The sequence below is a fragment of the Talpa occidentalis genome, unplaced genomic scaffold (genome assembly GCF_014898055.3).
Source record: "Talpa occidentalis isolate TD23 unplaced genomic scaffold, MPIMG_talOcc4v2.1, whole genome shotgun sequence".
Classification (NCBI taxonomy): domain Eukaryota; kingdom Metazoa; phylum Chordata; class Mammalia; order Eulipotyphla; family Talpidae; genus Talpa; species Talpa occidentalis.
The window spans coordinates 109,582,768-109,597,569 of record NW_026555331.1 but is presented as its reverse complement, the minus strand read 5'-3'; the positions used below and the strand labels follow the sequence as shown (position 1 = coordinate 109,597,569).

Here is a 14,802-nt window from a genome sequence, read left to right as displayed (position 1 = left end):
TATTTGCTTCCACATCATAACCTAGCTTAACCTGAGTAATGAAGGAGAGTGTGTGTGTGTGTGTGTGTGTGTGTGTTTGTGTGTGTGTGTGTATGTATAAAGCTTGGCAGGGCTAGCATTCAAGAAATTATTCTAAATTTTATTTTGCATTAGTAATTTCTGTATTCTTGAATACACATTTTTTATCCCAACGAGGCAAAACGATTCTCAAAAGGGACTAAGTTCATTGGAAAGGGAATTAGATTTACTCTCAATCAAGAGAGTATCTTCTATTTCATGGGTTGCTATGTGTCGCCAAGGGCAAAGATCCACAAAACTAAATGAAAGAAAGGAAATTTGCATTGGTCACTAACAATATTCCCTTTCATTTTTATTAAATTAGGAGTTGCATATAGCATCCTTGAGTAAACACTTTAGCTCAGTGTGTGTGTGTGTGTGTGTGTGTGTGTGTGAATGGAATTCTGAGTGTTATGGGGAGATCTAGCATTTAATGTGGAGCCTAGGGCACTGCAGGTCTTGCAGGAGTCATGGCTCCAGCCCAGCAGAGAAGCAAGAGGGATCTCAGGCGCTGGAAGCGGGGCGGAGTGAGTGAACCCTTCTTTCCTGCCGCTTAGGAACGCCACCAGCCCCTCTAGATCCTGGACCGCCTTCTTCCTTGCCCGGATGCTCTAGACAGAAGAGCTTTATAGCATTAAGCAAAGTCCTCTTTATAAATGCAAGTAGCCATGGACGGCTAAGGGGGCTGAGTCTCATTTCCTCAGGGTGACTTTTGTGCTAATATTTGGAATCAAATTATTGAGGAAAAAAGTTTTGAGATGAAAGGAGGACTGGGGAAAAGCAGGCAAAAGAATATATATATTTTTATATAGATAATATTTATATGAATTTATATAATATTTATATAAATTTGTATACTATTTTTATAAATTTATATATTTATAAATTTATATATATATAAAAATATATAAAATTGAGCATGCAAAGTCCAAACTGAATGCCCTGGTTGGGGTAAGGGTATGCAGAAGAGGCTGGGAAAGGAATGGCTTCTGGAGCAAGGGAAAGCTTTATCTGAATTCTTATGAATCGTGTCAAGGTTATGCTTACTTCCTATTCCTCTACAACCATTTCTATCTGTAGAACTGTCTCTTTCCTTCAAAAATAGCTCTCTAAAGGGGGAAAGTTCTGGAGTGTTTCTATTTTATTCACCCTGTGAACACTAAAATTCAGAATCCCATTTACATGTGTTCGGGAGTTTAGGAAGACAATGTGCAAACATCCAGAAGTCAGCAACCTATGGGCTCAGCATGTCTTGCATCCTGTCACTGAAGGGGTCATTAGTGCTCCAGAGGTTATAGAGAGGGTTTGTGCATCTGGGATTCTAGAAGGTAAAATGGCTTTCACCATGAATGCATTCGATCTGCCTACTTTTCTATTGTTTTCTTTCAGAATAAATTCTGCTTGTCTAAATCACTCAATGCTCTCGGTTGAAGTCAACCTTCAGCAGTAGGGAGAATCGTCAGGGTGGGTGAAGGATGTGGGAGACTGGGGAATCTGTGTGGAAGGAGAGGTGGAGGTGGAGAGTGCTGGTACTTACAGGGTGTGGAAGAGCAGAGTCTGGGGCGGGGGGTAAGTCTAAGAGGGCCAAGAGTCTGGGAAGATGAAGGATCTGTGTAGACAGAAGTCTGTGAGGCTGGTCTTTGTGGGAAAGAACATTAGCCCCTCCCCTGTCTTTCACCTTCTCTGGGCTTGGGGGTGATCCTTCCAGGAGATTAGAGGGCAGAAATCTTCCATGAGTGTCTCCTTCCTTCCTTCTCTATCCTAAAACCTCACCTCCCACCTGAGAATTGGCTCCTTCCTTACTTCACTAGCCTGCATGGACATCCTCATTCTTCTAAACCCACAGCAGAGCTGGCTGCGGGGTTCGGAGCCGATGTCTCCAACTCACACTTTCCATGGTTGTTTTAAACTATCATCAGTAAAGGATGTTATTCCTTATGATTGAAGGAAGGGAATTAAAAAATCTTATTGAACCATCATGAAAAAACATGAGGTAATGTTTTTAAAGTGCTTTTAGTATTTTTTTAAAATAAGATTACATAAGTGAATAGCTTTGTCATCTGGACTACAGAGAATCATTCTGAAAATTTTTCAAGCTATTTTCTTTGGGAAGAAGAGGAGAATTTCTCATTATTCAGGAACATGCAACCCAGTCTGACTCAATGTTTGTAAAAATCTATTAAATCCCTTTGTAATTTAGACAATGACAGAACAAGAAACTCTAGTGGAGCAAGTCCTGCGGCCGTGGCACTCATGTGTGGAGGGAGTGAAATGTGTGTTCGATTCTCTGTGGCCAACTTTCAAGGTCTTAACTTCAGTGCTATTAACATCTACTTTGCATTTGATATTTCTATCAATTAGAAAACTGTTTGGCTCAAATGTAAAAGAAACTCCACTTAATAGTGGCATAAAGAAAGACTTTTATTCTATAATTAGAAAACTGAAGGTAAGTGGCTACTGTCCTCAATTTGTCAACATTACTTAGGCTTTTTCTTGCACAAAATGGGTGTTGCCACTTCATGCATTGAGTCTGAATTCAAGGCAGAAAAATGGGGAGGGATGAAAAAGTCAGTCATATTTTTTTCTTTTTACCAGAAGAGTAAAAGTACTCTATCCACAGTCTCATAGATTTCCAGTTAAGCTTGCCAAACTGCAACCTTCGACTTCAAGAGAGACTAGAGCTATGAGTGAGAATTTTGCTGGAAAAATGAGAAGGAGATTGAAGTAACCATTGAGTTAACTGAACAGCACTGCTATCTAGAGGAATATACTCAGGACCTGTTCCTAAATACACCCTCCCCTTCTGCAAGCTCATCTAATGCCTCCTTTCAATCATGATGGTGTTTTCCAAAATTTTGATAACATAATAGTTATTCTTCATCAGTACTAAATATTATATAGTCAAAATTCATGGCTAATGCTTGAATTTAACTATAAGGAAGAATGAATAAGACCCCTTAGAGTTGTGTCCTAAATCCTTTTCCTATATTAATGCCTAGCACCATGCTCAGTGAATGAAACAGTTCATTCACTCTTCAAGAGGTTGTAAGGTCTAATCTGGACCAGGCATGGTTGCTGGCACTAGAGACAGCAGTGAAATGAGATGAAGCACCTGTTCTCATGGATATAGTCCTAGAAACTGAGATAGATAACAAATGCATAGACATAAACTATTACATCATATAAATCAAAGAAGATGTTTGAGGAGGTGACATTTCAACAGAGAACTATGTGAAGTGAGAGCTTTCACACTGTCCATTTTTATCCATACTTGATGCTTTTGGAACTCCACTCATCTTCAATTCTCTACAAATCTAAATCTATATTCCATTTCAGCTCCTCCTAGGACCTCATACTTTCACTATGCTGTCACATGGGGATTTAAAACTTTTAAAGAAATACACTTTGTTGAAATTAAGTTCATGACATAATTTTCTCTATAATACATTTTTTATTAAGGTACAATTTACACAGAGGAAAATTCATCCTTTTAATGTGCAGTTCTATGAGTTTTGACAAATGTGACTGTCTACCATGAAAATATAAACTAGTTCTATCATCTAAAAAGATTCCCATGTGCCCTTTTGTTAGCAATCCCTCACTCCACTCCCAGCTCTTGGCAACCACAAGTTTGTTATCTGCCCTTAGGGGGTTTTGTCTTTTCTTCAACATCATGTCAATGAAATCATTATAGTATGCATCACTTTGAGTCTGGCTCATTTCACGTAGCACACCGCACTTCAAATTCATCCATGCAGTTATGTGTCTTTGTAAGTTAATTCCTATTTATTATTATCCTTGTATTGCTAATTAATATTTTATTGTATGGATATACTACAATTTGTTTACCCATTTTCCTTGTAAGATGTTTGGGTGGTTTCCCATTTTTGGCAATTTTCAAATAAAGTCAGTATTCACATACAGGCTTTGTGTAGACACATGTTTTATTTCCCTCGGGCAAGTACCTAAGAGTAGATTTCTGGACTGTATAATAAATGCATACTTAACTTTATATGAAAATGGCAAAAAGTTTTCTAAAATTTTTTTTGACCATTTTGCCTTGCTATCACTAATATATGTGGTTCTAGATGATTCACATCCCTGTGAGTGCTTGATATTGTTAGCATATTTTTTTGCTCTAGCTATGCTAATAAGGATATGGTGGTATTTGATTATGGTTTTATTTTGCATTTTCCTGATGATGAAGTAAGTGGCGCATGTTTTCTTGAGCTTATTTTTTGGTAATCTGTTTAGCTACGTTTTCTATGCCCATCTGCTAATTAATTCTTGCCAGTGGAATCCAAGTCAAATTCATATGTCATTTCAGGCCAAAGTAGATAAGAGAAGGCTTGTCATCTCCCTTGGAAACCACTTGTTTTATAAGACAGGGTACACGTTGACCTGCTTGCAACTGTGAAGTGAGAGAGAAATAAACCTCTGATGTATTAAATTGTTGTGATTCAGTGTTTAGTTTTAGTGTTTCAGAACCTAATCTATTGTGACTAACATCAGCAGTTGCATCAGATTCCTTTTTTTTCTTCCTTTTTCTTCCTTCCTTCCTCCTTATTTTATTTATTTTTAAGGAAGTTTCACACCTTAAACTTCTGTCAGATTTCATGTTCACACCTGGTTAAAAGAAAAATGAATGCTACTTTTAGACTATCCTACAGTTGATGGGCGGTTCAACTGAGATCTGTGAACTGTATCATGCTGTAAACTGTAAAGTGCTAACAAGAGAAGAGATGTATCACTATAGCTTAGATGAGAAATAAAAAGCCCTGATTAGTCCTGAATGAATTCATCATGACCTTGGGTGATTTTGCCATCTTGTGACCTAGAAAATATTTTTGCCACAATAGAAGCCCATCCCTACTGTCTATGGAGAAGGTAACATTTCCCATCTCTGTAAATAATCATCATGTAGTGGGCCCTGTTGTATCAGAACTATAAAGGAAGAAATAGAATACCCCCAAGCTCTCTTCTTCCATATGTATTCTACCTATATATTTAGCTCTATATGTTCTATATTTCATATAGATAAAATAGTTATATATTCTATAGTAATTACTTATTTTAAATCTATATTCTATATTTTTCTGTGGTCTAATAGAAGTTAAAGGGATAGTTAAATTCACTACCACTGTTGAGGACTGTTAAAAAAAGGAGACAACAGACCCCCAATAGTCATTTGTGCTAAAATCCATGTCACCAAACGAGATTTAACATCTAATCTAACTGCAGTTTCTATTTGTCTCAGGAATGTAAACAGCAACTGGGAAACTTGGCATTTCCAGTTCAGTACTAACAAGGTAAACACCCTGGTAAACCCCTTGTACCCCCTTCAAAGGTGGGTGAAGGTAAACTAACCTGAAACAATTCTTGATTTTTTTACTGCACCTCTTTTCTGTCTGTGAAAGCCTTCTCATTGTTGTACAGCTCCTCAGAGCTCCTTCTACTTGCTAGATGGGGTGTCTGCCACCCAACACATGAATCATTTTATAGGGCCAATCAGATCTTAAAATTTGCTCATTTGGTTTTCATTCTTTAAGAAGACCTAAAGCATATTGTAGCTGTCCTGAACCACTTCAACCACAGAGATCTCTCTTCAAATCTTCAGAAGCAAATGGTGGCTCCTCACCTTTGAGGAAAGTAAGTAGCTTTGAGGAAACAAAGCAACTAATTACTGGGAATAGAAAAGCTAACATTTATTGAACACTTTCCTCCAGGCTGTTTGCTGTTCTTCACTAGCATTCGGCCACATAACTTTTCAAAACAACCCTCTGAAAGACACTTCATAATCAGTGTCATTTTCTAACGCAGAAGCCAAGGCACAGAGAGAAATGAACTGTCCAAAGTGACATACTACCTCGTGATGGCACTGTGACTTAGCCCCAGCAGTTTGGTATTAGAGCCTGTGCCTCACTAAAATGGTGGAGAAGATTTCAGAGTCTGAGTTAGCCAGAGATGACTAGGCTACCAATTCTGCAATCAGATGGACTGAGAGGTCCAGAGAGAAGTTAAGTTGAGCTACAGAAAAATAAGTTACATTTTTTATCCACTTGAGTGTATGGCTTGAAACATTCTGACCCACTATATCAACAGGAAATTATTTCGAGCATGACAGGGTGACATTTTCAAGCATTAATGGATGTGCGCCTTCCCACATCCTTGATAAAACCTCCCTCAGCCTAGGCAGCCAGAAAGCTGTACCCCTCAGGGTACAATTTTTACTCTATCAATGCAGACAAGCAAACATTGGCTTTCAGAATGTGTCATGGAGGATATCATAAATAGCTTGAAGAGAAATGGCTTTTTCCCTTGCAAGAGATTTTAGGGCATTCAGATCACAGAGCCTGGAATAATAAGTTTGGAAGAACAGAGGGTAGACAGTTTTTGTTTTCAAATTATGTTACTGAGATAAAGTTGGTTTACATTGTTCTATCTTTGGGACTTACAGGTTTAAACCTCTACAAATGTACATCAGTTTTCTGCTGACAGAGCAATGAGGATGTGGGTTAGATGGTACAGATTAAGAGGAAACTTCGACACTGATTAGAAGACATGGCATTGAGCCCTTCAATGCCATCTTTTGTTAGCACAAAAGAGAGGAAGAGACAATGCCCACTATATGTGGGAGCACAAGATTAGAAGACTGCTGAGGTTCACTCACTGGGTGGGGACCATGGAACGGCAGCCTCTGCGGTTTCCCCAGCTACCATGAGGCAGGTGTTGTACAGTTATGATGGCCCTGTGGCCCAGAGGCAATGACAGTGTTCTCTGCAGCCTAGGGTTGGGCTGGGCAGTAAGCAGACAAGTCTTTCATTCCCAGCCGCTACACAGAAATTCAGACAGGATTAACAGAGGGGAGGAGGGTAATGTGAGCATCTTTGTACTTGAAGGAAATGTGACAAAAGGACACTGCAGGAGCAAGCAATGGGCACTTGATCTGGGCTGTATGGGGATCTGAACAAAGGTCTGGAGCAAGGAGGACCACTTCTGAAGGCTAGATAAGATTCTTCATCTCAGCTGACATCAGCTTGCCAAGATTCTTCCTCAGGTTGAACCCCTGAGGCGGGATTGCATCCCTTCCAGCCCTTACCTGTGAACACACTTAAGATACCTCCCTTGAAACAGAAAATGGGAAAACTCTTTGAATGTTGAAAAACTCTACACTGACAGAATGTACTCTGAATTAACTCAATAAATTCCCTGCCATCGTAGTTTTAAACTTGTAAGTCCCAAAGATACAACAATGTAAACCAACTTTATCTCAGTAACATAATTTGAAAACAAAAACTGTCTACCCTGTGTTCTTCCAAACATGAGAGTGTTCTTTTTCACGCAGTAGAGTGCATAGCACGGGAGTTGCATGACATCCTGTGGACCCAACCAACTGCAGCTGGGCCCTTCTCAATGACATGGAATGAATTGCATGGTAGAGCTCACCCGGTGTTAGGGATTGGACCTCTAGCATAGCAGAAACACACAGCAAATAACAAAGCTTTAGTAATTATTTAACTGAGCAAAGCAAAGAGTAATTTCCTTTTGAACAGCAGCAATATTCAACTGTAGACACTCAGAAAGAATATGTTAACTGAAACTAAATAGAAGAGGACAAAGAAATGCATGATGGAAATGCAAGACCCCTTTTTGTCATTTGCAGGAGATACACTGAAAAGTCAGAAGCCAGAGTCTTGGATGTGAGGATGGGTGTCACTGACCTTGCTCTGAGATCTAAGGAGAGAAGAGAAACAAGCAAGTCTCAAAATGATAGGATGGGACAAGATGACAACTCAAGAAAGCAGGGAGGGGTTCTAGCGATGATCACTTTATTGGTCTAAAGGTTGGTCTCTGGTGATGTTCTCTGAAATGAGATGCACAGACCCTTAATCTTCTTCAACTGAGCTCTTACTAAGGCCCAGTATGAAATATTGGGACACTGGTTGAACTGGAATTTTTTGTGTTACAGTAATAGAGAAAGGTGTTAGGAAATTGAAAACTGTTAAGAAAATCAACAGTAAGACAGCAGGCAGGAGGGTACACAAACAAAGGAAATAAACTGTCCAGTCACCCTCAAGCACTTAGAAGCAACCGTTTACATATAAATAATAACCTAATTGTGTATCAGTTATACCTATCCACTGAAGGAGATTCAATAAAAGATCATCATTAGGTGCTATTTAGAAATCTTCATTCATGTTTCTCCCCTCACCTAAGAATAATAAAACTGAGTACATTTGCATTATTTTGTAATTTAGGCAATTTAATAATTCAGACAGGTTTCCCTCCCAGTTACTTTGAATTAATTTTCTCATTTTTAAGAATCAATGATTCCAGATACATTGCTAGCAAATTCACTGGCAAAAATTAAAGGCCATTGTGAAGAGTTTCATCTTTGTCTTCCATTTGGATAGCTTTCTATTCAGGTTCCCCACTTATTTTCTGATGATTCAGGTCCCATCCTCCTTGAAAATTTCTGGTAGTTTCTTGAAGACCATATTATTCCTTAATGCTGGTGGCTAGGAATGGAGGAGTCGAACTGGATGGGACCTTGAACATACGAGAAATTAGAAATTGTGAAGGAAACTGAGAAACTGAAAAACAGTTTCAGGAAACTGAAAGTGTGAAGGGTCTGAACTGAGAAACTTAAACCTAAATAAGTTAGTTTTATGAAGTCCATGATAGAGGAAGAGATTGTTGAACTCACCCGATAACCCCCATGCCGATATCCAAGGACATGCAGAGTAGGCTAGAATTGTAGAGGGGCAGGGGCAAGGATTGGGGGTTACAGACGGGAAGGTGGAACAGACCATAAGCGTGTGAAGGAAGGAATAGTAAAATCTAGAGACGGATGCCTTATGTCCTGCCACCAACAGAGCATTGGGGCTCAGAGGAGAACTGGAGTTCTGGGTAGGAAACCAAGCTAGAAGTCCAGGAATGTGGCCTGAGCAAGACAGCTAAGAGTGGGTAAGGCTGCAGCACAGTGGGTGCAGGTTACTCAGGGTAAACCAGACACCCACCCTTGGTATCACACTAATCCCATACACTGCCTGTGGAAATCTATAACTTACCTTGGTCACATTGGCTTGAAAAATGGGATAAGGATAAATTGAATGCAAATGTAGAGAATGTGCCTTGGTGCAGACAACTGGTAGAGACCAGGCAAGGCAGCAACTCACATGTGGTGTTGTTAACCAGACCTCCACCTCTGACACAGAGAAAGCCAGCTTTCTATTGCCTGCTATGGCAAAACAGAGGCCATTGACAAGAGCAGATCACCACCCTTGGTTAGACAGTAACTGTTTATTAAGCATGTCTGTTGCAGTGCCAGATTCTTGAGAGAATATGAAGCCGACAGAAAGCATTTCTTTCACACAGGAGCTTAATGACTGTTCCACTTTTGCCCAACACATACTGAAATAGCAGTTTAAGGTAAAGTTGGATAAAGTGGAAGAAAGAGAGGTACACTCCATGACATTACTGGCACTCAGAGGAGAGATGAATCCAGGAGGGCTTCATAGAGGAAGCAACCCCAGAAAAGCCTTAAAGAATGGTGGAATTTAGATAAACACAGATGAAAATAGAAGCCAATTCCAGGCGGAAAGATATACCATGGGTTGTGAGAATTCAGTGAATACGTTACATAGGACATTTAGCAAGATTCCTGGCATCAAGAAAGCCCACAGCAGATGAGTTATATGGCTATAGCTGCTGTTATGAGTTCTGCTACTTTTACTGCTGTTACCATTTTTATTTTTATGTTATGTTGACTGCTTTTGGTAAAGACAATGGGGATTATAATGACTCATTTGGGAGAGAGTAAAGCAGCACACACAGTTTTGACTTTTTTCTTGAGAAATTTGTGGGATAAAAGGAATCACAGTAAACAAGAGTTTGCAGAACTGTTTCTGTTCCAACAGTGTATCGAAACCTCTACTCAAAGGGAACCTTGCAAAAAAGTTACACCTAAGAAATTTAAACTGGCTTCTCACAAACACCACCTCTGACTGCCATGTAACTAAATATTACTGCTTTAGTCAATGAATGTCTCTCAAAAAATGCAAGGGAACAATCTAAGCCCCTAATCAGAAGAGAGCTTAATTCCTCTTTCTGCTTCTCCTCTTAATTCCTCTTTCTGCTTGCAGTTGTATTATTGCAAATGTATCAATAGCAGAGTGAGAAGAAAACAATGTGATTCCCTTTAGTTGCTAGAGGTGATGTTGCTAAGACAGAGTACACACTCTGGGAGAGCCCAGCAGGGATTTTTTTGTCCAAATATTCAAACCACACCACCTCAGGAGTTGTATTCAAAAAATGGCAAATGAAATTTCAGTTAAAAATGATTATTGCTTGAGTCTCAGAACTACTGCCTTATTGCTGATCATTATCTCTTCTGCAGCGGCCTGTCTCTTCATTCTGTTTGCTGTCATGTTCTATAAATATCAAAGAGCTGCAGAGGCAGCATAAGGGAGAGGAGCCATGTGCTTCCTGAAGCACAAAGCCTGCTTGCCCAGGATGGAGTCTCCAGGTCTGCAGGCTGACTTCACCGAGGTGCTTTTTCAGTCAACAATAAATGGCAACAAACTCCAATTTCAGTTTCTACTTTTTCATGTGGAGCTGGGTGTTGGCATACGTTAGGCAGTGATTCCAGGGACTGGGACCCTTGTAGCCAGCCTAAGTGGCTTGCCCAGGTTCTGCTTCACTACATTGTCCCTTGGTCCTTGAGAAAGAGCCAGGCTGGCTCCTGAGAGCTCTCCCTGCTGAAAGTTTCTTTTTACAAAACATCCAGAGGATTAAAAAAAAAAAAAAACTAAAATTTTTCTTGATTATTTTCCTTTCTTGTATAAAGGATCAGTTTGAGGTCTGGGAATTATTTTAACACCTTACTGCACCATCAGACAGTGTGTGAAACAACCTGAGGTCCCAGCATTCCAATGTAAGAAACTGTTTTAGTCCAGGTCTCTGGATGGCTCTGGACCAGAACCTTGTTGTGGAATAGGGAATAGTATTGGTTTAATGAGGGGCATTTCCTCAACATGACTCTCAGACACTTGGAAGCTGAAACTCACCAAACTCTATTCCTTCATTTGTTCTAGGAGGCAACTTATTACGAAGGGTGGCACCACCAACTACTATCCAAAAAAATCTATTTATCAGGAATGTTCAATGCAAAGGATTACCAGAGGAGTGTGGTCCCCCCCTCCTTACTAAGTGGGTACCTGTAGGGTAAATAGTTTTCCAGGCTTTTCTTGCCCTCCCTGATAGGGCACCCTCAGTTGTTACATTGTTGCAAGCTGCCTTATTTACTTCTGTGGGCCATGGGCCGAGTATTGAGATAGTCACCAAGAGAAGCAGAAGCTGTAGAAGCAGGAGAGGGAAGGGGACAAAGAACATCAGAGAAGCCCAGAATGAAGACTTGTGGGGGGGCTTGGAGGCCTACTGGCCTCTTGGCCTCCCGGCACCCCTGCCTGCCGTGTGCCTGGTTGCTGCACTACATGTAAGAGCTCAATAAAAGCCTGAGAAACCCACTGAGGGCTCCAAGACTCTCCTTTACCCGTCTGGTCTGCTGGACCATAAAAACCCTGCTCAGTGGCCCTTCCCGGCCCTACAGTGCCTCTCATTCTGCAAGCACTGTCCTGGGGAATGTGCACTTTTTCTCCATCTCTGATCTTCCTGACAAAACCCCACAGCTCCAACCTCTACAAGAAACAGACATTTCAAACACTGCAACGGAATGAATTAAAAGTGCTTTTACCTAAGGAAAAGAGGGAACATGGAAAACATTATCCAGGCACAAATGTTACTGATGCTTCACACATTTTCACCTATAGCAGAAACAAAATCAGTATTCAAATCTGAAACTATAACATAGGTCTATGCATAGTAAGAAAAACCAGTTTTACCTCATCATTTATTTTTTATTCCTTTCAGTACAGAAAGTAAACTATACCCATTCACAATATTGGCTACAAAAGAAACTTTAATTGGGTCTTCTAAATTCTACCTGTCTCATTATTGAAAATCAGTGTTGGGAGGGGAAGGCAGAGAACTCACCTTGAAGGAGTAGTAGAAGGAGCCCCATTCCTTTTCTACCCCTGCAGTAAAAGTCACTTTCAGTGCAAAGGGCTGGGGAGAAATCCAGGGTCTGCGAGGTGGTGCTGGCTTCAGGGCTGCCCTCTGTGAGGTTGGCTGGCATGGCTCCCCTGGAGTTGAACCTGGCTGTTCTTGCACCTGCAGTGGAATAAGAGGCCAGCTCCATCCTGAGAGCTGGGCAGCAGCTGCAGCTCTGCCCTCCTCTGCTTCCCAAGGAGCGGAGCTCAGCTGAGCAGAGGCTCAGCTCTCCCAGAGCCCACCTCATTAAAGAGCTTGCCTGACCACACAGGTCCACATGTGCCTCTCTCCTCAATAGCCCCCAGTAGCCGCAGAGCCTTATCACCCCACACCCCAACCAGAGCCTGGATTTCACCCACAGAATGGTAAGAGTCCCCCTCAGCCATCCATGTGGCACCCTGGACATGTATTCTTTCCCAAGGGTGCCTTACCTAACTTTCACATTGGACCCTTGATACAGAGCAGCAAGGGGCACTAAACCCGGCCAAGGACACTGCCCAAATAGTTTACTGGTCACTGTCTGAGTTCTTCGCCCACGAGCACAATTACAAGACTACTCAGGCTCAGGGAACAACAACAATGGGATTTATTTAACAAACCAGGGAAAAACAGAGTTACGCCAAAAATGGCCTTTACCTCACCTGAAGCAGTATCCAGTGTTTTCCAGTCTTAAACAAAAGAAGCTAAAGTGGCATCTTCCTACCATTGAGGATAGGGAGCTTCTCTCCCGAAGATAGGCCGTGTGTCCAAGGTGGCATCTTGCTGCCTCTGCCAACCTGGTGTACACACAGCCAGGTCTGGCTCACAAAGACAACAGAAGACGCCACAGGAGATATTCCCAGAGCTGCCACAATGCCCCAGCATACCAGCAGACAAGCGACACTCAAGACAGCAGCTGTGGCAGCCTAAGGACCCGACAAACAGCCACACTCATGCAGCTCAGCGAGGCACCTGGCTCTGGGTCTTCGCCATCTCTGCCAGGCTGTAACCACAGCAAAACTGTTTCAGTTGCTCAGCTAATTGCAAACCCTCCAAACTTTTCTTCTCCAAGGTCGGCTGCTGGAGGCCTCTACCTTCAGAGGCCCGCAACAACAGCCTTCTGGAAGATCAGCGTGGTGGGGGCCAAAATCTGCTGACCCCAAATGCTGAAGAGGCAAAAACCTTGAATCCCGAAGACTGAATCAATCCACATCCCCTTTTGCAGACACTTATATTTCTTATCGGTTGCCCCATCCCAAAATGCAATACTTTTTAACATTTTCCCTGGGGCTATCTATCCTCACCAGCAAACCCCTCCAGGGGGCACCACCTGTAACAGTCTATGGCTTCAGCCACTGGTTACACCATCACTTCTGCCCCAGCTTCACTGGTACACGGAATTTGGACCTGAATTGATTAATTCAGGTCATGTTTGTACTTCTGAAATCAAATCATAATTATGCATTTGTTTCAGCCGAAGTTGCCTTCTGACTTGCAGCTCTCACCTAATCATTTACTTCATAATCTGCACATTATTTCAGCAAGTGTGGGCAAATAGTACATTTGCGTTTCACGCCCATGTTCTACTCTAGGTTTTCACAGGAGAGTGATCAGAAAAGTTTGGGGTCTGTGCTTATCAGTAAATCATCACAGCTCCTGATATGATGGAGAGTGGTACCTTGTAGAACTTAATCCTCTGTGTATTCTTTCAACTGATACCCAAAGCAAGCCTGTGAGGTAGACAGGGAACTTAAATTTGTGTCCTCATTTTACAATAAAGAGGTTGCTCTCAGAGGTGAAATGACTTGTCCAAGATCTCACAGCTAGTGACAGAAATGAAATATTAATGCATTTCTTCAGAAATTCCTAGACAATGATGCTCTTACCATAACATACACTCAACTCTCAAATGCCTACAAGGACTGAATTTAATGTAAAGGTAGCAGGGCAGGTGTAAAACAATAGGAACTATCTGCTTGTATTGTGATCCTGCATCATACCCTACTATTTATATTGAAAACACTCTGTAAGCCAAATATGTACAGCAAAATAAATAAATAAATATTTTAAAAAATTAAGCCACTGGCAATGACACCTGATATAAAAGATATAGGTTTTGTGAGGATCATGGAAGACTTGCTGCCATGAAATATCTTGGGAAAGTTTTAGCATGATTCATCCAGCCAATGAATTGTACAGTGTGTTAGAGCAAGAATATATATACATATATATATTTTTTATTTTTACATTCCCCATACAATTGCAACCCCCTGATTTTGACCCCAATCCCTCCTTTCTCCACCACAACCCCACCGAAGTGTGTCTCTGGTTCATAGTTGTTAGCTGATTTTGATTTTTTTCTTTCTTATAGTTATTCTTTTTCCTGGTCCTTTATTTAGGTTGTCTAGATTCCTGTAATGAATGAGATCATCTGGTATTTTTCTTTTTCTTTCTGGCTTATTTCGCTGAGCATGATCCCTTCCAGCTCCATCCATGTTGCTGCAAATTGCATGTGTAGAGCAAGAACATATTAAGTACATACTGAAGAGGGGCAGCAAATAGAGGAGGCTTGCAGAAAATTAGTTAAGCTGTGGATTCCTTAGAAAAGAGTCAAAATATGATGACAACCTGATAGCAAAGTAAACAAAGAATATC

The 14,802-nt window shown here is 41.0% G+C and overlaps 1 protein-coding gene across 1 annotated transcript in view; it reads right to left on the bottom strand.

The window, feature by feature from the left end:
- Nucleotides 1-12,253, bottom strand: part of NPSR1 (neuropeptide S receptor 1) — a 115,237-nt gene extending 102,984 nt beyond the window's left edge. The window contains 2 exon segments of the mRNA XM_037517801.2: nucleotides 12,112-12,169; nucleotides 12,171-12,253. Of these exon segments, the coding sequence (XP_037373698.1) occupies nucleotides 12,112-12,169; nucleotides 12,171-12,253 (141 nt within the window).
- Nucleotides 12,254-14,802: the final 2,549 nt, after the last annotated feature.